We start from the raw sequence: 27,338 nt of genomic DNA on the forward strand, positions 1-27,338 counted from the left end.
CATATTGCCAACCTTCCTTCTACAGATGTGTCAATGAACTGCCACAACGGACATAAGGAAGAAATTCTTTACCATGAGGGTGGTGAGGCACTGGAACAGGTTAGCCAGAGAAGCTGTGGATGCTCCACTCCTGGAGGTGTTCAAAGTCAGGTTAGATGGGGCTTCAAGCACCGTGATCTAGTGAAAGATGTCCCTGCCCATGGCAGGAGGTTTGGACTAGATGATCTTAAAGTCATTGGTCATTTTGGTGTAACTGACTCTGGCTAATTCCTTGTCTATGAACATACCAAAAAAGCACAGCACATTCAGCCAAACAAAATGATGCATTCAATTTTAAAATTTAAGAGAAACATAATGCAATAAATAACTTCATCATAATTGGTATGCTATAACAATACAGAGGTGAGTTTGATGTCTTTTCAGATAACTATGTGCTGCACATATTCCATCCTGGATGTGAAACATTCCTGATGGTTCACAAGGTTTAAAGTGACCCTTTCATTCCCTGGAGACTGGGATAGCTTTTATTAATAGACCCAAAGATAGCCTTTGCTTCCAATTACTCACACTAAATTAAGGATAATAAAATGTTGTACTTCAGCATTGAAATTATTTATTACTGTGCTGTGCACAGGGATTTCAAACAAGTGCATGACTGCATTGCATCATGCTAGGTCAATGCGCAAATCAGTACAATAGTATGAGATAGTTACTGTAAGCCAAATTGTTTAGGCTTTAGCACAGAGCCAAGAGAGGACAAGAAAAACTTGTACACGACCACCCTCAATCTCACTAGACTAACTGGGACAAAAACATCTAGTATGTATCCATTTTTCTCCTACACTGTCATCACATAAAACAACAGAAAGCATTTCTTTAAAATTCATTTCTTTAAAATTCATAAAGCACTTGCAACACAAGACAATGTTGCCACGCTGAGTACACACCTCCTTGTTAGACAGATCCTGTGTGGATTAAATAACAAGTAATGCTTAACAAGCCAAAAGCTGTTCCCCATCAGATAATCATTTCTGGAAATTCACATATATGAAATTCCATTCTGTGTTTCTGTTACAGATATTGTAACTGCCAATATTCTTTTAATTCTCAACGTCTCTTGCTTTATGTCAGTTTTACCAACACTTTAGGACAATGCTCCTGCATTGACAATGCTCCTCATTGATAGCATTAAAAATATTAAAGAAATACAGACTGCATGAAAACCATGTATACTGACCCAGACTGACATTTGTAAATTTAGGTACACAAAACATGGCTCCACAACAATCACATTTCAGATGTCTACAGGTATATATATATATGTGTGTGTGTGTGTGTATATATATATATCTATCTCACCCAAGATATCTATATATCTAACTATGTAACTATATATCATGGCTCCACAACATGCAGATTTCAGATGTCTACAGGTATATATATATATATATATGTGTGTGTGTGTGTGTGTGTGTGTGTGTGTGTATATCTCTCACACAAGATATCTATATATATCTATAGATATATAGATAGACATTTATATCTCACCCAAGATATCTATATATATTAGCAAGGCCTATTTTTTGGTCCCTTTTATATGAAAGAAGTTTCTCAATCAGGAGCCTCCAGGATAATCCATCTAACACCATCCCTGCGTAGTTCCCACCTCTAACGAGATAACAGCGCCTGTGCTACACACTTTTGTGCATACCTTGGGAAGGGCAGCGACCAGAAGGAGCCGGACGGCCCACAGCGCACTCCTGGTCAGCACCAGAGCTGCACCTGAATGAACGGCAGCTCAGGGACCAGGCTGCGCGAATTATTTCAGCAACAGCAATCTCCTGCCTTTTCAGCAACCTGTTTTTCTTCCTCCAGGAGCAGACAGGGAAATTGCTCATGGACGCAGAAAGGAAATGGAGACTCCAGCAGAAAGTACTGGACCTACAATGCCTGCTCAAATTCATCATGCAGTTACCTACAATCATGGCGGCGGGCTGCAGCAGACCACGTACAGCCGCCCAGCAGCACTGGGATGAACTAGGCTGTCTGTCCATCTGCATAGCTCCTCAGACACACAACATGTCTGTCACACAACGGGGAGAGTATTTGGGGAAGACCAAGAAGAGAAACTCTTCACACAAACATACTGGAAAATGCAGTAAAATGAGAGGTGTGAGTTATATATCCAATCAAGCCCAACAGTTTTCAAGTCAACATGATGTGAGCTTTCTTGTCTGCCTAATTATGCAGAAATAACTACTATGTAGTGGGTTTGATGTCAGGTCAGCAACTTCTGACTCATTTTAGCTCCATATACCACAAATTATTCCAGACTAATTACAGGATTGATTTTGAATTGAGCAATAACCACACCATAGTTTTTATCCAGTTAGTCCTGGATTTCAACTAAACTATATGAGAAATGCAAAACTACGTCCTTCTTAAAACATAATAAAAGCTCAACCATACAGAACAGTCAAATTAAGGTAGTTTCTGAGTCTCAGAATTTCAGGAAAATTATTTTTTCCTGTTTCTCACAGAAACAATTCCCAAACTACTACAATAAAATGAAACAGACTATTTAATTAACCTTTTTTCTATCTCAGTGCTTCAAACAGGTGATGTTCCCATCCAGCACAGGCAGCTTCTATTGCAAAATTCAGGGCTGGGCCACCAAACTAAACTGACTAGGTCCCAGCCTGATGTAGCCCAGCCCTTCCAGAGCCAAGCAAAAGTGTATTGGGAAGCAAGACAGGAAAGAAGCTGAACGAAGAAGAGGAAGAGTCTCACATTTCCCCAACTGCAGGAAACAGGAGAACTGTCAGCAGAAAGCTGTGGTTACACAAAGACAGGTTCTAGTAGCCAGGTCAGTATCTGGATGGAATTTTAACAATTGCCTGAACCACAGCAGCAATGAAGCACCAAAATTCATCATAAGCATCTGTTTGCTAAAATAATACATGGATTTCTTTCACACCAAAGCAGTTCTACTGTAGTGTTGCAGCAGCATTGCTCACGCCAATAAAACTAGTTTAATCCTCTTAGACACATGGATTGGTGGAAGACAACTCTTACACTATATATCTATTCCCCAATCAACAGGGATGGAATTATTACCTAGGACACACTATGGCAGCCTACCACGCATTTCTACAGGTACCAGAATGCATCTGTCTCTTGCTTTCACACGTGTGACAAATTATTGGTTTCTTCAACGGTAAGGCCTTCTTGGACTTGATCTCACCTTTGTCATGACACAGACACTACTGTAAAGTTGTAAAATCAGAATGTGTTTAGACATGCACTGTACTGCAGCACCTAATTGGAAGCCTTTGCCTTTCACCGCTCAGTTCACCTCAGGGTCAACCCCTTCGCACATTTTCATCAGGGGTGACATCTTCAAAGACCAAAGCAAACTCGGAAATTTTTGGATTTATCACTGAATGCAAGAATGAAATGCAGTCAGCCTGAAATAATGCCTCATCACAGGCAGACATCTTAGAAAGGTTTTTAAAGGGCTATTTTTCCCACTTCTTACCGCAATACTGTAGTGCTTGCAACTACTAACTTTTCTACTAGGATGAAAGCAAGGAAAGTATGTTTCTTAAGTTAATAGGGTGTCAGCAAGCCCTAAGATCAACATTTATTCTTCCTTCATTCTTTAATACTATGCTTATCAGCAGGAAAGAAAAGCACAGACGTCTTCTCTCCCAGGCATCCCCCAGCATCCCTGCGAAGGTTAAGATTCCAGGTAGTTTATAAAAACAGTTCATTCAAGGTGCTTTTGCTTGGCCAAAGGTCAGTAGTCCATTTAGTCATGTGCTCTCTTTTAAGTACCTGCCGTAAAAGAGATACAAGGACTCAGAAATCTCCTGCAGATTTTACTGAGTGCTGGTGCAACTCCCCCGGGGTTTCTGAAAGCATAATGGAGGCTGCTCTGTCTGCTGACAAGCACAGAAAAAAAATATAATTGGTAATACAAAATTCAATATTATTTCTTGTGTACATCACACTACATTACAGATATTTTTTTCCAAAGGAGAGGTCACTAGAAAATAGGCTAGGACTTTTAAAAAAATGTGCATTTTATTCTTTTTTGCAAAGCATTTTGGAAGTGGAGCACTAGTTTTGCCAAAAGCAATTGCTGTGCATTAATATTAAACATGATCTAATGAAGGCAGAAGTCGTTTTGGGAAAACATTAAGAACAGCACAAGCATCTCCTGAATTATAAGTTTATGGCTGAGAGAAACAGTACAATGAAAATATAGGCATTTCTCCTGTTGAGGTTTTGTTCCATGACCTGGAAAAATAAAGGACAGGGAAAAGGGGAAAACCAACAGTCCCTCATGGAAAGTATACTTCAACACTCCCCAGCCCCAAAAAGCCCCACACACCAAAACTGTAAACCAGACCCAAGCAAGCAGTCTTCATAGTAATTAGCAGGAAAGCCACAAAGCTGGAATAAAATGTAATTTGTGGGGGAGGGAAGCATTGCCTCCAAGAAAACTGTTTCCATACATAAATCCAAAAGTATCAGTCCAAACAAGTGCAGCACTTGGTGCAGTTCAAAGTGCTCCTTTCTTTCTGGCATACATATTAAGGATGCATCCGTTAGGGAACATGTGAATCATCTGATCAACGTACAAGACAGAACAAAACAAAAAAATTGGCATAATTCCCAAAGCCCTTAAAAGGGCATTTCTTAAGATTTGTCTGGGTGGCTAGAATAACAAACTTATCTTCTCTACTGAAAGTCAGACTGCCCCAACAGGGCACGAAAAGACCTCAACTATGCCGCTTATAACTAGCAAAAGCAGATTAACATAAAAAAAAAAATGCTGATGCTCTTGCTGTAAATCTGTCTCTATTTACATGTTGCAGTCTGCACCTTGTGGCATCCTTCAAGGCTTTATACAAATAAACATAAGGAGGCATTTTTGAGAGTGCACTGACCCAAGGTACCTGACAGTGAGTGCTTGGAATCACATCCTTGCCAGCTGGCTGCAACAGAAAATGTAATGATTCAGCAGTTTAATGGATCTTGAGTTTGGCAACAGTCCCCTTGTAAACATCTCTGGGGAAATAAAATAATACAGGCCCAAGACTCTGGCAGGTTCTATAATTGTTTGCTTCTGGCACAAATCCAGAAACAGCACAAGCTCTAACTTAAGGCAAATATGGCTGTACAAATGCTCTGACTCTCCAAGCAGGCTCTATTCAAAGCCCAAGGGTAGAATTAACTTATAGCATGTCTGAAGAGCAGACAAAGATACCAGGAAAGCATTGAGATGAAAAAAAGTGCTTAAATATTAAACTGCCTAAATCAATAATGCTCAGTTTCACAGGACAAGTCTTTTCTCTTGACTTTTTTCTTTTTTAAACACCGAAGAGCAGGTTAAGTTTGTTCAAAGTTCAAATATGGCAGCTTATAAACATCTGCCTTTGTTATTAAGATTTAAAAAATTGCTAACAGACTGAAAGAAAAAAGATGTCTGAAAAAGAGACAACAAATGAAGCTGTCAGCCACTATGGGATAATTATTAAAACATGAGATATTTGTATTATCTTACAAGTCTTCTAGCAAAATACTCACTGGAAAGGCAGAAAATGAAAGATGAGTTCCCAGCTCAGAGACTCAGATGTTAGTATCTCTCAGATGTTTTATGAAAATAAAATCCTAATGCTTAGCACTTTGACTTCCACTTTGGCCTTCTGTTCTGAACTTCCTCCAAAATTTATACATACTAACAATATACAGATTTACACTGAAAGTAACGTAGCAGTGGGGAAAACCCACTGGGACCTTTTCATTGGCTCTATGCCTGTGGAGTGCCACCAGAGAGAGGGGCCATCCTGCAAGCCTCTACACACGCATCCACTGCTAGGGGGAATGAAGGAGCCAGCCCTCCTTCCAGACCACGGTATGCGGTCCCTTTATTTCCTATGCTCAACAGTGAGATGAATTTCAAAAGCTATACTTCATGGGCAATGTCAAAAGGCCATAATAGATACAGAAAAATACAAAAGCTTGACTTGGGTAGATTCTATTTGATATTTTATTTTCAGACTGCCTGTAGTTTGATCTGCCACCTACATACGTTTATATCTAGGATTGGGGTTTTTTGTATCTTATGAAAACCAGTAATTGGATTCACTGACTTTTCTGAATTCGCAACGGAAGGTTCTTAAGTACTGAAAATGTTTTCTATTTTAAGATGGACAAGAGAACTCACCGTATTCCTTAGCCTTGTATATGTACAAACTGCGCTGCTGGGAGAAGTAGAAAAGCATGAAGTCACAAATGCAGCTGTGGTTTTTAGTTTAGGTTTTGTCAATCACTTCTCATACCATACAAAAGAAGGTATGAAGGGACTCCTATATCCACTAAGTTTCTCAAACATGTGGATACATAATTAAACACATAATTAAAATGAAGTTAGTAATTTATAAAAAAGTTTTAGCTACTATGTCCCTCAAAACTAGAATTGCTATCTCTGATGCAAACACTTTCAATATTTCTCTAATAAAAGCATTTTATTTTATAATTTGGATACAGACTAGAGAGCCAAAACATGCAGGCACTTAGAACCATGTATAGTACTTGAACATGTTCTTGTTCATTATTCAGAGCACTGCCTCCTGACTCTTTCCATCACCAAACAGGTATCTTGAGAGATCCCCAAAAGCCTTTTTTGATTCTCCCTCCAAAAGCAATTATTATGCTTGGTCATTTGCCTAGATGCCTGGATAGCTACTCAACAGAAATTTGGAGCTTACAAAAATATTTCATGGCAGGTTTACTGGAGCTTATTAGCATGGTAAGACAATAAAGGAGCATGCTAAATGCTGTGTCATTGTTAATGGTTCTTCTATGGGAATATTGAAAAAATAAAAATTAGCATTAGTAATTTCTCATAACCTGTTCATTACATTAGTTATCGCAATGGTGAATACAATGACAAGCCAAGACTCCAGTAGCTTCTGAAATCTAAATGAAGGCAAGTTTTCATAATCCTCATTAAACATGTCCGCATTAATTTCTTTAAAGGGCATTTAACAGTTCCAACTGAAGAGTTCTGCTGCAACAAATAAACTGAGGAAACTAGTATAAACAATGAACTATGAAGACAGAAATGAAAATACTTCTGACTGTTGAAGCCTGTCATGGTTTTGGCTGGGACAAAGTTGACCTTCTTGCTCGCAGCTCACATGGTGCTATGTTTTGGAGTTGATAACGCACTAATGTTTTCAGTTACTGCTAAGCCCTCAAGGCCTTTCTGCTCCTCATACCGTCCCACCAGTGAGTGGGCTGGGGGTGTACAAAAAGCTGTGAGGAGATGCAGCCCAGACAGCTGACCCCAACTGACCAAAGGGCTATTCCATACCATGTGACGTCATGCTCTGTACGTAAAGCTGGGGGAAAAAGACGGAAGATGGGGACCTTCAGGGTGATGATGTTTGTCTTCCCAAGTAACCGTTATGTGTGATGGAGCCCTGCTTTCCTGGAGATGGCTGAACACCTGCCTGCCCATGGGAAGCAGCGAATGAATTCCTTGTTTTGCTTTGCTTGAGTGCATGGCTTTGCTTTACCAATTAAACTGTCTTTATTTCAACCCACGATTTTTGTCACTTTCACTCTTCTGATTCTCTCCCTCATACCACCAGGGCAGAATAAGCGAGCAGCTGCGTGGTCCTGGTTGCCGGCTGGGGTAAAACCACACAAACCCCACCCTTTATACCCTACTGGACATATAATACAAAAGAAAAGACGAGTGCAATGAAGACTTTGTTACAGTGTTTTTAGACACAAAAAGTTTCGCAACATGCCATCAAAACACCATTCTATAAAAAGGTACCGCCATCAGGAGAAGCTTTAAGATGTAAATATTAGATTCCAATCCATATTGTTGTCCACAGGCAGGCAGAGCCAAACTGGCAGCACTGCACATCCCCTTGAATCGACGAACTGCACAGCTTTTCCAGCTACCCAGCTGGTGTGTCGACAGCTCCATTTAATATTCTTGTCTAGTGATACAGCAAAGACCTCTCATGCCTATTTTTAAATGCACATTTTTAATATTCAATATAATGTTACTCTTTAACAAACTCTTTACTCCCTGCTTCTTTTATGAAGCTTCCCGTGGTCTTTAAAGGGATTGTTAACCAAAGAATGGATCACACTCTTTCTGCATGAGCAGATTCAGAAACACTCCATTAAACCTTTCAGTATTTAATATAAAGAGTAATCTCTCACCTCTGAGGAGATAAGCCAGTTGCTGAGTGATTAACTCTGGTGCCTCTTGAAGAATCTCTTTTACTACTAAAGAGGAAGAAGACGCTTGTAACTCCAGGCTGCCGTCACATTGCTCATCTGGATTGATGACTTTGACAACAGCTGATTCCAAACTTTTATCCTCACTATCAAGCAAATTTAAAAATTATATATATTTTTCTTTCTAGATGCTTAGACAACACAGTGAAACAGTGCAAAAATATTTTTTTTTTAAATTCTGGACTATAACACTGTTGTTACTGCTACTTGAAGTCTGCTATAAAGCTAAATAAAGTCACAATGAAGTCCTAAAACCATAATTTTTTTAATGAAGTGTTCACAGTGGTTTCATTGCTTGATACATCACTAAGTACTAAGACTTAAATGTTTACATTTCCATTATCAAAATCTTTATAATTAATAATTTGAGAAAAATATTTCTACATGTACTGAAAATACCACTCTTTCTATGAGGGAGATTTTGGATCTTCCCCATTGAACATTTTGAAAACTTACAAAAGTTCCTTTTTTTTTTTTTTAATTTAGACACTTCAAGTTTCTGCTTCAAATAGCAATAACAAAGCCAAACTATATTTAATAATCTAAAATGCTAATCATAATTCTTTAGAAGGGAGAAACACAGGAAAGGATAGTAATAAACAAAAAGCAAATCTTATTCATAATTTTTCTTTGAAAAACTGAATGACGTACTGATCTGACTGCTGTTAAAGAATGAATACTTATAAAATTTATGCATGTCTCATTTTAGATTTTCCCTATATTTATTCTAATCTACAAATGCTCCAGTGTGGGATGGGGCCATAGCACAACTATTTAAAATTAATTTCTAAAGAGAGTTGGAAGTAAACAGCATCCTTGATCGTGGGCAAGACAGGCAGACCATTATAAGGAGGCTTCCGATAAAAGACTCACTATAGGCTTGTAAATATTCCCCCTTAGGGATGGGTATATGGACTACGGTCTTCCACAGAGCAACTCCAAGACTCTGGCACTGAGAACATCTGGAGACAAATGCTGTAGTTTGTATGGACTGCAATAATCTAGCAGCCATCTTAACGGTACATACGCAAGTGTGCTGGCCATCTCCACATCAATGTAAGAGTCTTAATGCCTTTAGCAAAAGCTAACTAAGCAGCAGGAAAAGAATCTGATCTCTTATTTACTGGTCACAGGAAGCTTCCAGACTATTTAAATTAAATTAAAAATATCTAATCTAAGTTGTGTAAAAATACAAGGTCCTTAAAAAAGGGAGTTCCATTAAAAGTGACAGAAAGACGACTATTTAGTTTGTTACATTTAATGGACATAATGGGAGACAAAATATATTTTAATTTCCTTTTTTTTTTTTGGTTGTGTTAACATAGAAATACCAATATTAATGCAGAAAAAATGTAAAATACAATTTTTAAAACAGCTCAAACCCGCATACGCATAAGCCATCTTGTTGTACATACAATACAATACCTTGTCAGCATGTTGCTGTTTACAAGTGTTAAAGACAATTTCCCTTCAGCATTCAGCTGGTGCAAATTGATTTCATCTCGGAAGATATGGAATGACTCCGGGATATTCAGCTCCTCCAATATAAATCTTGTCTCTGTGAGGTAGCTAAAATCTCTTCTTGGTATGTTCAACACGGGTAAGCAAAGAACATCAGGAGGACTGACCTGTAACATAGGTGTGCATCTGTCAGAGAGGCATATAGTAAGATCTGTTTTTTATTAGGAAGATGTTTTAACAGAATGAGCAATTAGAAACAGTCCGAGTTTTCTGTTTGTTCCCCTGCCCCACCTTTTACTTAATTTTTTTAAAAACATCTTTTCCTTTTTTTCTTGTTCTTCTGTTTCTGTTTGCTGGGATCAGAATCACTACAGAATCACTGGGAAACTAAGAAGGAGAAAGAATCATGTACAGGGTTGATTTTTCTACTGCTATTGAATAAGCCAGCTTATACCCACTCATTGCTTTTTGTATAAAAATAAATGTATATTGTTTCTATTTAAAAACCTCACTGCTGATTATGACAAAGTCATTGTCCAGAATAACGTTTTTATAGTATGTTTTAATTGACTTAATAAGATGCCTGTAACAACCTGGAACAAATGAGTTAAGACTGTTTTTCCATTACCTTGTCTAGAAAGTAGGCATAGGCCAGAGTAGAAATGAGTGAATCCAAGTCACAGGATTTATTCCCAAGAACGACATGGACTTTCTCCAGGCGTTTGCTCCTGTTCTATAACACATTAGAAGACAATTGCAATGAGTGACAACGGTGAGAAAAAATAAAGCCCCATCACAAAGACTCTTCAAAAGACAAGTTAAATATCAGGCATTGCCCTCAGTTGTGGTGATTTTCCCCACTGGATGAAGGAATGCACTTATTGTGAGATCAGGCATGTTTCCTTGACTTCACAGCACCCAAGAAAGCCAAGAAATCTGGGTTTCATAAGAGACGCCCATTTGGAACCCAAACGAGATCTAAACTGACAGCCCCTAGCAGCAAAGTAACAGACAAGCAGCTTCATGTATATGTGGAAAAAGCTTTTGAAAGCACCTCACAAATGTAACAAGACAAGCAGTCCTAAAGAGCATGGAAATACACATAGCAAACTATATATATCAAGTTGTAATTTTACTTTTCCCATTTTTCTTCTCTTGGCTGAAATCAGTAACTAGACAAAGTAAGTGGCTTTCACTCTGACTCTTCAGAAGCTGAACACGCCTGGTGAAGCACTGAGAGCTTTCAGATGTTCTCACTTGCAAAGGGAACTGAGTCTGATCTGCATTTAATAAAATTAGAAGCCTTCCAAACACAAGGAAAACAAAAGACAGACCAACTGTGTGAAAGCAAAATATTGCAGGGAAGTGCCTGCCGCCTTCACAATTGCACGAACAAAATGTAAGGTGACGTTTTTCTCTTTTGCACATCGTTAATGTCAAGCTAGCTGCATGGAAACATTCCAGTTTATTTTCTTTTAATGAGCTATGCTTCTTAATTTGAGAAACATATCTGACTGACACTAAGTAGATGTAACAGAACCAAATATATGCAATTAACCATTTTTGTTGTTGTTGTCGTATACAGGCTGATGTACATTTAGTTACTTTGAATTAGGATTCTGGATATAAGATATAAAATAAAATCTTAATCTTTCAAAAGAAGTATACTATCCTCAATAATTATGAATGTGAATTTTTTTTTAAACCAACCTTTTTTCTCTGTGTCTAATCTTACCTCCATCTGGATAAAAGGAAGGAATTTAGTTCTCTTTCCCTTATATGGAACACAGCCATCAAAATACCTTTGGGTAGTAAAACCAGGACACCTATTCTCCATTCCCTATGTACTTGGAAAGACACACAGCTTTCTGAAAAGTACGAAGTCTGGAACAGTTATGTTCATTTAAGCTGCAGGCTTAAATGCAGCAATAAACTGTCTTCATTTTCCTCTTTTCAGTATATTTTTTGTCACATTGTTCTTCTGTAACATGCATTTCTGATTGATCAGCCACCCCAAGGAATGAAAATAAAGTTCATGAGCTGATCCTTTTTCAGTATTATTCAGCGTATAGAAGTCTTTTTCTTTAGGTACATCATAACTGCATAGCAAATCACTCAACCCTGAAAAATGAGGAAACTGAATGAACTGATAAATTGATTATTAAATCTACAAAGTCACCCACCTCTAGGAATTCAGTGCAAACAGCAATACAAAAAAATTCAAGCCATCTGATGCTGCTACGTATTTTGTACCTATAAAACCATTTGATTACTGTTGATCATATTCCACAAAATCTATCCCACATAGAGCAAGGATCCTCAAAAGTCATCTGAATTTCTATGGTGAATGTCAGACCTATTCATGCCAACAGGTACGTGAGTGTTTTCTTTTGAAAAATTAAGACATTTTGTTTCTGAACCCTACACTTGACTTCTGAAGAAATGAGAAAAGCATGGCTATAAAGAGCAGAACACAAAGAGAACACAGTGGAGCAAGAAAGCTCTGGAGACCATCTCTTCGTAATCCAAACAGGTCAGCTAGCCATCTGAGGACTGATCTTTTTTAACTCCAGCACACCAGACTTTCATCAACGCATATGAACCAGAACACACTGTGGAAGGACAGGCCATCTCCCTGGACTGTTCTCAAGAGCTTAACAAGAACTCTGGGATGGAGCTTAGTAAACTAAGTTTTTAATAGGACAGTAAGCAGACTAACAGGGAGAGGGTGTATTTCTTGGTCACGCTGTAAACATACTATCCCTCCAAACAACTGCTGGTTTCTTCCAGAATATTTCTGCCTAAGATAAACATGCAGTCAAGGTAACCTACTAGCTACTGCCAACTCTTTCCCAAAGGAAAGGGAATGAAAACAAATTTCTAAAGATGTTCAGAGGTTTCTGTTGCACACTGCCTTTCTCTGGTCACTCCAGAGAGGATATATTTCTGTTTCGTCCACTACAATTTATTATTTTAATCACTCTGCCTCTCCTTGAGTAAGGATCAGTTCATTTGCACACAACAATGCCACTTCACTCCCTGGTCTCTCTTTGGTGACCTTTGGTAAACTGTTTTTGCTATGGGTTTTTTCTAATAAAATATGACAGCTTTTCTACTAATGTTAAAATACAAAGTCAACCTGTAAGCCCTCTTGGTAAGTAATTCAAGCATCTATTTCACAGATTCCAAGGCAAAAACTGGCCAGAACCAACAGCAAAGAAAGTCTGTACTTCACATTCTGATGATGTATGACACACTGATGAGAAAAAAGTGATAGTCCACATCTTGTTTTACAAGTCTGAAGAATTTTCTTTATTTAAAGAAGCGTTAAAGCCTTCCAATACCAAGTAATTTTTTATGAAACTAATTATTACTAATAAAATAAATAGGTAGACATATGTATTAAGAATGTGGAATACTTTTGGACAGTTGATTCTTCCTGTAGTTCTGGAAAATTGTAAAGCAAGTAAAACATAACAAAAACAACCTAAAATACCACTCCTAATTAGTACTAGAAAGCACAAGAAGATGTTTGTTATTACTTTCCTGAATGAAATCCTCCATTTTCTGAACAAATATTCTTATTCGCACAAGTAATGCATTCTCCCAAAGACAAGCTGCATTCAATGAACCCTATGGGTCCCTTCCAGCTAAACATATTCTATGATTCTATGATACATATCTAGAAAACAGCATAAATTTTATATAGGAAGAAATAGATCAGGCTTGCAGACAATCTGCGCCAGCCACAGTTGCAAGTCCCATCCTAGTATTTGCATCCACATAGTATGTGCTGTCCCATTACAGGCAAAGTTAACAGGAAGATTAAAACCATCAGGCTAAGCAGCAACTCCCCTGAGCACACGGATGTAACACCAAACCATAGATCAGGAGCTACGGCCTGAGAGCTGCAAACATTAGTCTTAGCACAAATGGGTGCCGCCTACCAATTCTAACATGGGACTATGAAAGCAACATTTTTAACCCTCAATCTGATTTGTAGTATCTTAGAAGTTGTAGAACTCAGTACTTTCTGCATGACATCGCTTCCTCTGATAATCATTACTGGCACAAAGACACCACCATCCATGGATAAAAATCATGAGATACTCCTTCAGGAACAACCAGATCTTGTAGTCTATAGCCACAATGTTGCTTACTCCAACTTTTAAAGCAACCAAAAGACAGCAAGAAGGATGGTACCAATAGATCTGAAGTTAAGAGGAATAACAGAATAAATTGTTACAAAAAAATTTTCATATTGATTAAAATGTTATTTTAAGATCAACGGAACCCTCAAAACAACCTTTGTTTTCATCTCCCAGGGCTTAAATCCAAACTTATCCATAATGTAAACAGAACACTGCACAAAACAAGTGTTCCCTGTGACATGCTGCCTTTTTTGTGTATTTGGAACAAAGGTACAGTATCCCTCTCAATTATCATATCACATAATGGTTTTCAAAGAGCATATAAAAGAAATGGCATTCTCTAGCTCCGGTGACATCTTCAGCTTTGCCAGACATGTGGAAAGTTTCCTCTGTTACATTGGTACCACCTGTTCTGCGGCTGGGGAACTGCCTCCTCAGGTTCTATAGCTGTCATGGTTCAGAAACCAACATGAAACCAGCATAAGCTACTGTCTCTTGTTGTGACCTGATTTCTTATGTATTTTTCCTGGAAGATCAAGGCACAAGATACACCTGCCACTGACAGTCCTCACATGCTGTTTTAAAGACCAGTGATATCTTTTTTTTCAGCTTTCCTGATCTCTGCTGTTCGATTCCCTACGCGAAAATTTGTTCTCTTCTCCTTCCCCTCTTGCAGGTACAAGATATATGATTTCACCAGCATTTCCTCTCCTCACGTGTAGCTCCCTGAATGGCTTTCTGGTATCTTACTATTACTTATTAATAATAACCTTCCAAACAGTATACTCTCCATAAAAGCAACCCTGAAGTATGCCTTCCCAGGGCCATCCAAGCTTACTCTTTATCTTCCAGGTCTGAGACTGCTTCCTCGTCCATCATCTCAGACACAACTAGTCTACTGCTTTCTAATCAGCCAGCTAGGACAAAAGCAGGCACATGGATGTGAGGCTTCCTCTTCCAGGTCTTTCCAAGCAAAGGCCCCAGCAGAGAAACCCACAAAGCTTTAGATCCATAAACTCTGTGAGGCTTAGCTGCAATGGGACTAAAACGTAATTAACTCCTGCAGCTACCACAGCTAAACCTGAGAGGAACCATGAACCCTCAATATCTCTAAGAATTAAAAAACTTAAGAAGTTGATGATGAAACCGGAACTCAGAAATTAAACTACATAAGAGAGCACTGATCTCTTTTAGTGCTGATGGGGCTGTTTAGCTAGATTAAAGGTGAATTGTAAAATGTATAAACACTGGATGCCTCTGATAAATGAGTTAAAGAAATGATATGTCATTCTCAGATAGCATCAGTCAGGATAACTCAATTCAGTTCAGACCTGCACAGATCAACATTCATTTATCATGCTCAAAAAAAGAGATTTATAAACATTAAGCTACTTCTGCAATCTAGTAAGAGATCTCTTCTGATACATACAGAGAAGAAACTCTCATATCTGCTCAGTTTTGTTGTCTTTAATCACATAAAAGGATTAGTATGGCAACTTTTATCTTTATGCAACTGTAGTCAAAAATACCTTTTACAGACTCTTAAATGCATCAAACAGCTGATTCATTCAAACATACTGCATATATTGACAATCAGGTTTGCAAAAATTTGGCTAGGACATACTACTACAATATCCCACTCAAAAAATCACATTGCCTCTTCCTTTTTTCCTCTGTTAATATGTAAGATGAAATGATATTCCAAGATAACACTGAAGACTTTTTCTAGCATAAACAGGAACCCCTTCAAAACTCTCACTGTCTCAAGGCAAAAAATTTTCGTTCTTTTCCTCCTCCTTCATGCACACCCTCCACACACAAACACAGATACATACACACAGCTACACACAGCCTTGCTTTCTGAGACACTATTTTCTTTTTGCCTCAAATCTCAATGGATCTTCTGTCCTTCAACTGCAACGAAACCACTGCATTTTGCTGCATGGGATGAGACAATACTTGTCAAGGAAACCAATTCTTTGAAGGAATGAGCTATATGGCTCAACAGAAGCATATTAATAAAGAAGAAGCTGAAGAGTCACATAATAACATTGTGCCTGATGCAACGCTGAAAGCTTTTCCAACCTTGTGGCTGAAGTGCTTATAAGGGAGCATGGCTGCACAGACATACTTAGCTTTCCTGGAGATGCACGGGGAAAAAGCCTAACTACCTGGACCAAGGACAAGATAGTAATAAATATTGCAACTGAGATTTTAAGTAAGTTATTTACTTACATAAGAGAGGATTTTTGTACCTACTCAGTAGCTTTGGAAATGTACCTCCAACCCAGAGGTACAATTTATTGAGTAGTCATTTTGGAGTACATCCTGCATTTGCCTTACAGTATCAGGCAGCATTATACTTCCATAGGCCTCAGTGCTTTTAAGTTGATTATCTTTCTCCGTTGTCAAAGAAATGGCTTTAAGCCAAGGCAAAGTTAATTTAATATTTCATGCAAAGTTCAAGTTAACTTAATATTTCATAAGTCTTTTCACAAGAAAGCTTTATACTGGCCTGGAAAAAAAAAAAAAGATGGTCTCTCATCCTGATAAATCTTTGCTTTCTCTTATTTTTGAGGACAGACAAAAAACTATTATAGTTCTCTGCCCCTGCAGTATCATATTTATCATGTACAGTATGTAATATACATTCTGGTTTACTGTAATATTTGTAAAAGACATGGTTACATAGTGGATTCTTCCCTAAGGAACATAATTTAATAGAGAAAATTTCAAGCATGCCATATTTTTATCACTACCCGTTGGATCTATATTGTACAATATTGCTTTACTTACGGATCTAAAAAAAAAGGTTTTACAGCAAACATCAATCCCACTAGTCATAAAAATTCAATGCCGCCCTCAGAAATGTTTGGATAGGTATAAAATACCATCTGATATTTTGTGTTGAATGATGACAAAAGACTATGACTAGTCTGTAACAAAGACTAGGAGAAGGTCTTAGCACCTTAGTTGTCACGCATATAGAACTTACCTGAGGCCTAACTGCTACACATATTTTACCCAGTCTTACCTGCACTCCCCTCTCTGATGGTGACTGCACTTCCCACAGAAGGTTGAACATAGACTTGTTGGACAAGCATTATTGGTCCTCTGAAGCTAATACTTTAAAAGCAATATTTAAGAGTCAAGAGCTTGCTAAAGAGAGTTTTATTTAAAAATTCCATTTCCCAAAATCACACTGTTTCATAGAAGTATGTTGATCTTTCAAAATTAGTAATGGAAATAAGGCAGGTTCATTATCTGGCATTTCAGCCAGACAACAAAGTCCTGTCCCCAGACTGTTCCTGGAATTTCCACAAGACAGGAGCTCTCTTTTCCAGTCATTTCTAATCAAGAATTGGCATGGTCAGCTCTTGCTGCTGAGAATTCAATTCAATATTTCTGCATCACCAACAGGCTCTGATTTGGCATAGAATCATAGAATGTGTTGGGTTGGAAGGGACCTTTAAAGGTCATCCAGTCCAACCCCTCTGCAGTAAGCAGGGACATCTTCAACTAGATCAGGTTGCTCAGAGCCTCATCCAGCCTGGCCTTGAATGTCTCCAGCGATGGGGCCTCCACCACCTCTCTGGGCAACCTGTTCCAGTGTCTCACCACCTTCATTGTAAAGAACTTCTTCCTAATGTCTAATCTAAACCTACCCTGCTCTAGTTTAAAGCCATTGCCCTTTGTCCTGCTTTCTGCAAATAGACAAACTTCACACTGTTCAAAAAAGAATTTCTATCAACTGCAAACATCTACTATCTATTCTTTTTTAATTAATTTTACAGAATATAACTGCAGGCAAGACTGCTCTGCCTGTTCTTGAAACACCTTCTCTCTAACTTATCACACACATTTATTTACATTGAGAAAAATAAAATTGAACAATGATTTCTACATGCAATTTTCATATGAAAAAGAATAGTTGGAGTAGTCAAATAATGCAGAGATGCCATTTAGATAGCCAAAGAAGCACCACAGAATTAAAAACATCAATCAAAATCTTGTTGGCTCCTTTTAAAATTAGACTTATTCCATCAATTGGTTTGGTGTTGATTTACCACCATGTTTTATAAGCTTTACATGTTCACACTCTCTTGCTTCACCAAATTTTTGCCTTTAGGGCCAACTTTTGAGACACCACTTCTACTGGATCATAGGGTATAAGTATATGGTATACCCAGTAGTTTGGGTTTTTAAACTGGGTCATACATAGGGTACACACACAGGCCCACGTTTTGGAAGCATGACTTTGGCACCACATGTTCTGATACCAATTTTGCTGTTACATCAAGGTAAAACTTCCATTAAGTTGGACAGACATTAAATATTCTTTGTCTTAGGGAATTAAAGAAATCTAAGTTTTTATGATACAAGATCAACAAAGTGAGGAGGGGAAAAACTTATTTAAATGACCTTAGGCTCAGTAAAGATAGCACATTGCTCTTCCTGCCAAGACAAAACAGGATATACTCTTGTACGGCTAAAAAAGGAAGATGTTCCCAGCAGAATGATTACTTAAGCGTGAATCAGCAGTACTTCAACAGCCTGTCAATAGGATTCTCTATCATAGAAGTTACTAAAGTAAAAATCAAAGTTCCCCTCTTCCTTTTATGTTGCATTAACTCATTTGTTGTTCAAATTAATGGGTTCTATGAAAATTGATGCTCTCACCTAATAAATGAGTACCAGCAATACAGCATTTCAGCTCTGCAAAAGAGCAAGTTATATTCCTATTCCAGGTTATCTTTAGTGTCTGAAGCCAGTCACAGCATGTCTTTGAATCTTCAGCTCAAGTTATACAACTCCTTCCCCACTTGCCACTTAACATGTAAAGGTGAGACTGGGGTGCCTATCAGTTTACAGGACTTGATAGTATTTATCTCCTTTAGGAATTGTTTGGCTTACTACAGGATCGAGGTGCCCCCTGAGATGTTAAAACCAAATAAGTTAAAAGTAGGGAGCACATTTAACTGAGGAGCAGAGTGCCCCTGTTATATTAATTGTATCGGTTCTGTGGTGTCTCAGGAAACAACTGGTACCAATAATCCCCTACATCACACACTGCAGAAGTTAAATGAATTACAAAGAGCAAAGAGAAAGTGTACTCAAGAAAAAAAGGCGATTTTTTTTGGTGAAGGCAAGGGAATTCAACTCCAATAATACAGTTCACTTACCTACCTTTGTCACAGACTTAACATCTGACCTTAGAGTGTTTAAGAACTTTAGCTTCTTCTCCAAAACAGTGGAAGGAACTTTGCAACTGAAAATAAATTTACCAAGACTTTACCAACACTGTGCTCTACAGCAGCCTTTGGAGTTGAGCTTCATGTTTCTTAAGTGAATGTAGCCCTTAGGAGATAGGCACCAAGTTGAACAGGAGACCAAACCCAGAAGTGAGCCAACAGCCCAGTAGAAATACCATTAGTGATCATATAATGAGACTGAATTCTCTGTGTTTATATGGACAATATATAAGCAGGTTTCACTCTGTTCTTTCCTTTTTTTTTTTATTTGTATCATCTTGCAATCTCAATGTTTCTTCTAATTTTTTATCACTGTGCTATAGATAATATTTGTGACTATACTGCACACAAATACAAATGTTATGCATAGCTACATTTTCACATTTTCATTTTGTTTCAGATCTTATGTGTAAAATTCTGTCTCCTCTTCATCATGAACTCTATTTTAAGTGATTCAAGACAAAAAAGTAGTCCATGCTAACAATAAAATCATAGGCACCATTTTCCCATCAGTGACTTACCCTAAAATGTATTTTTTACACACCTTCAGTTGAGACAGAAAATCATAGCTAGACGAGATGATCAGGAGGCCAAAGTCACTTTCAATTTTGCCTTTCTTGTTCACCAGGGTTTTTTCATACTATAATTCTAAAACGTTTTATGCTTTTCCCCCTTTCTCTGGTAAGATTGCCTCAGAAGAGATGCAGCGTTGTTTTTTGTTTTGGTTTGGTTTTTTTTTTACGTTAGTATTATTTTAGTCATTATTTCTTTTTCCACACTGAAAATCAGAAACCAATTAACAAGTACCCCTCTACTGTCCTTTATGCCTGCTGCAAACACCATTCCCCAAAAGAATTTTCCCCAAAGCCCTTTTTTATTATTGGCAGCTTCTTCTTCCATGAGGGAATTCTATTATTGTAACATGTTTAAGTCCAAGTGTCTTTGTGAGAGATAGATGTTGTGTTGATTTGCTGCAGAAGCTGAGCACAGACTAAAAATTACCTTGTAACACTGTGCTTGTTAGTGAAATCACAGCACACTAAGAAACGAACACTCAGAATGAAACTTGATTTTACAAAAACAAACTATTTTTTTATTTGGGATGCTATGAGAATAGAAACATATGCTCCATTATGAGAAGGCATTGCTTTTTTATTCATACAGCAATTGGTTGTGTCTATACTGTTTAGATCCCTGAATTGCCCTCACCGTAAAACTAATATCAGAGCGATATATGTATTGCATCTGAGCAAGAGAAAATGCATAATCACATTCTTGTATTACTTTTAACATTCATATACCTTACAGCGTATGTCTAGTCACTAATAAACTTAGAACTTGTGCTGCTTTAATGTCTAATAATCTATTTTACATGGGTGACATTAAAACAGTGGAAATTTGGAAGTTATTTATTCAGTAAGTTAAGCTGGGTTCAGGCCAGGGACAGAAAGGATGTGGTGCCTCTTGAATCCATATGCAAAGGTTGTAATCCATACATCAGAAATCTTCGTGTATGGAGTGATCCTCTTTCTCTGATCATCTGGGCTGTGTCTGAGTTTCGAGTCTGCTCATGAAATCCAAACAGGTCATTAATACAATAAGCCATTGAGCCCTTTTTGGAGCTGTCTGAAACCCCCTTGGTCAATTTGTCTCCACAAGAAATCCAATTCAGCTGTTCTCCACCATGACAACACACACTCCCCTCCAGCACAATCAAAAAGGCATAACCCAACACCTACGTCAGTATTGTTGAACCCAGACCTTCACACACGCTGAGATGACTGGGGTCTTCCCAGTCAATCATGTTCTCTTTTGGATTGGCTGTCTTCTGCCAGAGACGAAGTGGTGTATCAATGTAGTGCTGATGTTTAAGGGCTGATCCTGCATTCCATTTCATCAGCTAATGCCAGTACATTACTTCAGAAGCCAATAATATTTGACACATCATGTATTTTGCCTTTTCTGCATTCCACATTCCGAGGTACATTTCTCTTCTTGTGATGGCAAGCAGCCTCCACAGACCTTTCCAAATTGCTCTTAGGTCACCAAGTATGTTTCAGCATAAACATTACCCAGAACCTTTTCTGAATCAGACTTCCCCATCCATCCTTGAAGCATTAAGAAGGCATTCAAACATATTTCCTTGATACCATTTGGCTCACTGCAGATTTTTGCTGTGTTTTGAGCACACTATTGACTGCATTAAATAACCTCATAATCACATTTAAAGGCTTAGTGATCTAGTGCCACCAATGTACTAAAATATATGATAACAAATGCAGTCAGCATTTTCCATACCATATGCTTGTAAATGTTATTCTGCAGGGAACCAATTAAAACTATGGAAAATTTGGAACACAGACATATGGAACAAAACAAAGCAACTTATCTTGTCACCATGGTGCTTGCTCAGTACATTGATTAGGGAATGGTGATATTATAGGACAAACAAATGCCACTTTAATTAAAGTGTGCTGAAAGGCAATATACAGTAGCAATCTAAAACATTAATTTTTGCTGTGCTGATGTCAGTTTTCCTTCTAATGAGATAGAACAGGTAAAATACACTTCTGTAAAAACAAAAAATCCGTAAATGGTCCTATTTAAAAAAATGTAACATTAGTCCTAATTTATTGAAAAATTTTCTCTTTTAACATTCAATGATAAAAATGTAGGAAACTGAAATGGAGTGTTTGGGTTCCAGGGAAAACATTTAAAATACTGCTAACAATATAAGATTTTTCAGGAAAAAAATAAGCTTAGAGCAGGGACCTATTTCGTAAATGTCTTTCTATGAAAATGTAGTGCATCAGGGAAAACACTGAATCTGATACTTGTATTTGTCCAGTGCAACTGACAATGGAAAAACAGTAAAAGCACTGGAAGAAATACTAATCACTTTGAAAAATATCCTCCAGAGGAAGCAAAAAGTTATCAGAAGGTGGAATCATGATTATCTTCTACACCTGGGGCAAGCTGGGCAAGATCTATAGGAGGAAATATACTCAAATATGCATTTCCCATTCCTTCTTGCACATCAGAGTTCAGCACTGCAATAGTTAAAGCCCCACAGTGCTCTCTTCCCCACCCCCCAAAATAAGAATCTAGAGGTTACATGTTTTGGGTAAGACTCCTGCCTTATTACTCTTGTATAGTGTCAATGCCACCTTGAACTGACATACAGATGGTGACACTGCAAACAATATTTACAGTGATGGTTTTTATAGCCCCTCTGAACAACAGCTCCATTTCACAATCTTTTGTCTTCACGTAGAACATACGTGTACCGGAGCCAATGTTTTAAATTTAATGCACTAGGACAATTGGTACAGAAAAAAAAAAAAAGAAGGAACAAATTATGTTAATTCTGCTGGCCAGCACAGTAATGTTCTAGCACAGCCAAGATCTCTCAAGAACCACAATACAATAAACACATCCTTCTCACACAGAGCTATGTAGCCAGATTGTCACTGTAGCTACCAAAAAAAACCCCACCTTGAACAAAGGTGAACTAATAAATAGTCTACTGAGTGCACAGACAGACTTTATCTGGCACAGTGGTGCAGTTTCATCTCATAAAAGACAAGTTATATGGAGAAGAACCATAGAAATAGAGAGTATATAGTATTAAAGATGATCTTCATGGTCAGCATATCAACTATTGCTCTAAAAGTATGGAAAATAATAGAAAAAAATCATTTAAGGTGTAATTACAAAGTAAGTTGAAGCAGTGTTTCTATTTTAAAGCTATAAAAAATATTTTTTAAAGATATGTTATGCCATTCATTTCTGTTTAAAAATTTGGTAAGCATTAACAGAATATAAGAATAAAGAACACACTTAGAAGAGATTTTTTTTTTGTTTAAGGTTTGGCGCAGTTTCATCCACGTTGACTAAGGTTTTCAATGTATTATTTGAAATTTTATTAAGCAGGAGGAAACAGTAGATATAAATTGACAAATGCACATACGAAGAGACACTAACAACTGATTAAGTAAGACATCGTCTTCAACGATAGCTTTGCTGAATCCTCTCAGTTAACACCAAAATGGGCAATTCATCATTCCTGGCAAATCTGCTGCCCTAGCCATTTCAAAAGATAAAGATATTTTAGAAAAAAATACGGTAATGACAAACAAAATAAATTACATTAATATTTCAACTTTACCGTTCAATTGACAGATCAACAATATCTTCTAGCTTTATGCTTAACACACTATGATGTATTTTTAATCTATGGAGAACACTGATAACTGCATCCTCCCCGACATGAGGGAAAAACCCTTGATTTTCCTCAGCAATCAAGCTCTTGTTTTCAACTGAAGAGCACACTGCTAGGAAAAGCAGAACCAATTGATTTCTCTGTCTGCTGCAGTTAAGAACAAAGGGTCCAATGGTAAGGAGAGATACGTTAGCTAGCAAAGGACAATCTGCTTCCTCTCAGGCTAATACCTTACTTCCACTGAATCACAGAAGTCTAAACTTGCTCAAAGTGATTCTAAAGGTAAAAAAATCCAAGAGCACAACATCCCTCCTTGCACAGAGAGAAGTTCTCAAATCTCTGGGCATGGGGGGAAAAAACCTGAACCAACCACCAACAAAAAAACCCCACCCCAAACCCCCAAACCTAAGTACATAAAAGGGACTCAGGCAAGCCAAAATAATCTGATGCACAAGACTGATCACAGCAGCCAGACCCACACTTTTCTACCAGTAAAATCTGAGAACACTGGTGGGGCATTTAGAATTTGCTTCTAGTTAAACCCTACCTCAGTGACTAGTGACACAACATACTCCATCACACGGACATTCAGTCTGTGACAATTCGACAACTTCTGTGTTTCCAGCTGTGAGAATGCTGCAACACACAAACTAGAATTCCACTGTATTCAAAGTGTTCAAAGTGTTAAAAAAAGGGATTCATCACCCTTGGAGATACTGACAAGCATCCAATTAAACACTTTTCAGAACAGGAACAGCGGTAACATTAGAAACAGGTAATGATTTCATGGCTTTCAGTGTAAGGTCACTCTCCGTTCCCAATCTGACGTTTCTTTAGCATATTATTTCTTAGTTAACTGCATAAATCTCAGCACATCAGAGGACTACTACACAGCATTTTATGTAATAAAAGCATTTTGCACAGAAAGAACAAGAGGAAAAATGTGTAGCTTTCTTTCCCTTATACGGCAAGCATGTGTTGGCCTTCTACTGCTGCTGAAAGGATACCTGTTCAACATTAATGGAATTAGGAAAGTCTGTTAAAAATAAACATGGCATAATTCTTCCCTTTCTTTTACCAGCTAAATAGAACAATATTTTTTCTCAGGATCAGTCAAAGAGGATAAGGTATAATGGCAACATATTTACACGCAGTTGTATTTGAACATGCAATCTCTGGCCCCAGGTGGGAGTTTATACATATAAATACCAACATATACTTGCCACTCCTGAATAAAAAAGCGCACCAGGTCTTAAAAGAAAATACTGACTTGAAAGAGATTTGAGATATTCCACTACATGATTACTCAAACAGATTAGTAAGCCATTTATATTTATACAAGGACCAACCCGCAGAGGCTTTGTGATTTGAGTCACAGGCGCAGCAATAGATGAGAAGCAAATTTTGAGAATGAGGTCTACTTATAAAAATAGACTGTTATGGCTATCAGGAGATCCATGTCCATTTGCTGAAGTCACATGAATATTGCATTCCTGTGATTTTAAAACCAGACATACAAAGACACTGTAATGATTTCCATCGACTGGGGATGCTAATAATTACGGTGGTTATCACAATTAGCATCAAAATAGAAAGTTCAATGTGTGATTAATTTTTTTCTTTAAAAACAGTATATAAGATACATAGGTAGCAACATATATACATGTTTTAATAAGACTATGAGACAAAATATCTATTTTGTTATGAAGGGGATATTGTGAAGCATTTGGGCTATGCAACATGCTTCACATTAGCAAGAAAACCTGCAGTTTTTCCTCTGCTGACATTCAGTCTGTGAAATCAATTAATGTGATACAAAATGGTAGTTGTGCTTAACAATAAGAGGAAACTCAAAATGCCATTTAAAAATGCATGACATGGGGAAAGTTTGCAATACAGTTAAATGAAATCTACATGTAACTGCTCCTCATGAACGGAATTCTCTTTTCAGGAATGCTTCAGCATAGAAAACAACATTCAGAGAATGTAGTAGAAAATATTTAAATAGCAAAATCTCTTAATATATAACTCCTTAGAAAAAATTACAATCAGATTTGGAAGTCTGAATACATTACAAATAGCAGGACACAAAGACAAGTATCATCCCTGCCTAAGCACTTCCTTCATCCGTCATGGCTAAATGATACAAATAATATGACAGTCAGTACCCAAAAATTAAACTAGCAAAGGCTCAGCATAAACATTCAGAAAGCCAAAGAGGGAAAAAAAAAAAAAAAAAAAAGAAAAAAGAAAAAAGGCAAGACATTTCAGAAATTCTGTCCAAATGAAACAGAGCAGTACAGTATGGTTCCCAGATACGAAATAACATTGTTCCCAGATACTAAAGTGCCTTTTTAATGCTATGTAAGTGCAACTGATTCTCCAAATACCACAGATCTGACATTAGTACCAACTACAGCTCAAACTGAACCTCAAATTAAAGTTGCAGAAAGAGCACAAAGCTTAGCAGCTTTCTCAAGTAGCATTAGTATATTTCTCCTATTTCCTCCAAAATACCTTTGGTCTTGCCACAGAGTGCTGAGCTGTGCCAGTGCTACTTACTTGATTTCTTATTATTGATCTTGGTAAAGATACTTTGCCCTTTCTTCAAACTTTACTGTACAAATTGTAATTTAGCCAAGCTCCCATCTCCAAATTCCCAAAATTATTGACTTTTCACTCCTAAATGTCTTTCCCATTTTAAAAAATTACTATATTTTATGTTTTTGAGGATTTACATATTTCTATTAAAAAAACCCTAAATTTTTACGTCTGTGATGCGATGAGGTTACAGTAACCTCTATGGAGCACAGTTTTATTTTACCATCAAAAGGTAAGACCCTTAAAGTACAGATGCAAAACTGCCTACAGGTATGGACACTTTACATGCCAGGCATTGGTGTGTGCACGTACATATTCATCTACGCATGATGGCTATGTTCAGCAGGACAGAGTATCTGCATATCCCCCTATTTAATAACCTCTTATTTAAGAACAACTACTGTGTAAGTTTATAAGGCTTTAAATATGAGGAATACCTGTTTAAGAATTAATGCTCCACATAGAAGTTGTTCACAAGCAGAGAGAGATCCTGTTTTCCATCCCCACCTCAGAGATTGTATGGCCAGTCCTTTGCATGTTTGCTCCAGTTCTCCTCACTACCAGCACTGCAGAAACAGAACTAATTAAACCCAACTCTTTTCCCACCCTTCTACTGGTTTCCTGGTACAGCAGCTATGAGGGCCTGAGGACAGGGATAAAAAAGGTATCGCACCTGACTTACTGAGCACATTTACCTTACAGACTATCACTAGCTAAAAAGAACACATCACACTGATGTTCTGTGTCTTCCTTTTTCTCCCCACTGATAGCAAGTCCAATTCTAGGATTTGGCACTAATTTCTGTAATTAAAGGGCAGATGATAAAGAACTAAAATCAGACTTGTTGATGTACTTGCAAGAGATGTGTTTTAAGAGATAGAGACTAGACAGCTTTTGTATTAGATGCTGGATGACAGACCACCCTGTCAAAAACAGAAATAACATTGTGGCTTAGCATGGCCTTCTTCAGAACGAATAGAAAAACCTTTCTTCTCACACACCATTCCGCAACAGAAGCTACAAGCACCAAAGACGAGAGGGATGGGAAAACCCATCTCTCTGTGACTGGAAACACCCCACTAATTCCAACTGACATTTGGTCCCCTTGATTTACACTGCTCTCTGGCCTCCCCGTAAAACTATTAAATCTATACAGGTGTTTTTATATGGGCTTGCCAAGAAAAAGACCTAGTTACTAAAGCTCAGTGGGTTTGAGCTATTTTAAACTTTATGCATGTTGATTTACATTAATTAAATGCCCTCAGAAACATTTGCAATTATGTAAAGTTGGGCCCCTGAAATTAATATCTCTCTAAC

General features: G+C 37.7%; 1 protein-coding gene across 4 annotated transcripts in view; it reads right to left on the bottom strand.

The window, feature by feature from the left end:
* PRUNE2 (prune homolog 2 with BCH domain) overlaps positions 1-27,338 on the bottom strand; it is a 145,307-nt gene that overhangs the window by 101,933 nt on the left and 16,036 nt on the right. For all 4 annotated transcript variants that reach the window (XM_074569594.1, XM_074569596.1, XM_074569595.1 and 1 more), the window contains exons 2-4: positions 10,424-10,528; positions 9,760-9,962; positions 8,257-8,420 (exon numbers count right to left, since the gene is read on the bottom strand). In XM_074569594.1, the coding sequence (XP_074425695.1) occupies positions 8,257-8,420; positions 9,760-9,962; positions 10,424-10,528 (472 nt within the window). The remainder of the gene's footprint in view (positions 1-8,256; positions 8,421-9,759; positions 9,963-10,423; positions 10,529-27,338) is intronic.

This window comes from Larus michahellis, chromosome Z, assembly GCF_964199755.1.
Source record: "Larus michahellis chromosome Z, bLarMic1.1, whole genome shotgun sequence".
In the NCBI taxonomy this organism is placed as follows: domain Eukaryota; kingdom Metazoa; phylum Chordata; class Aves; order Charadriiformes; family Laridae; genus Larus; species Larus michahellis.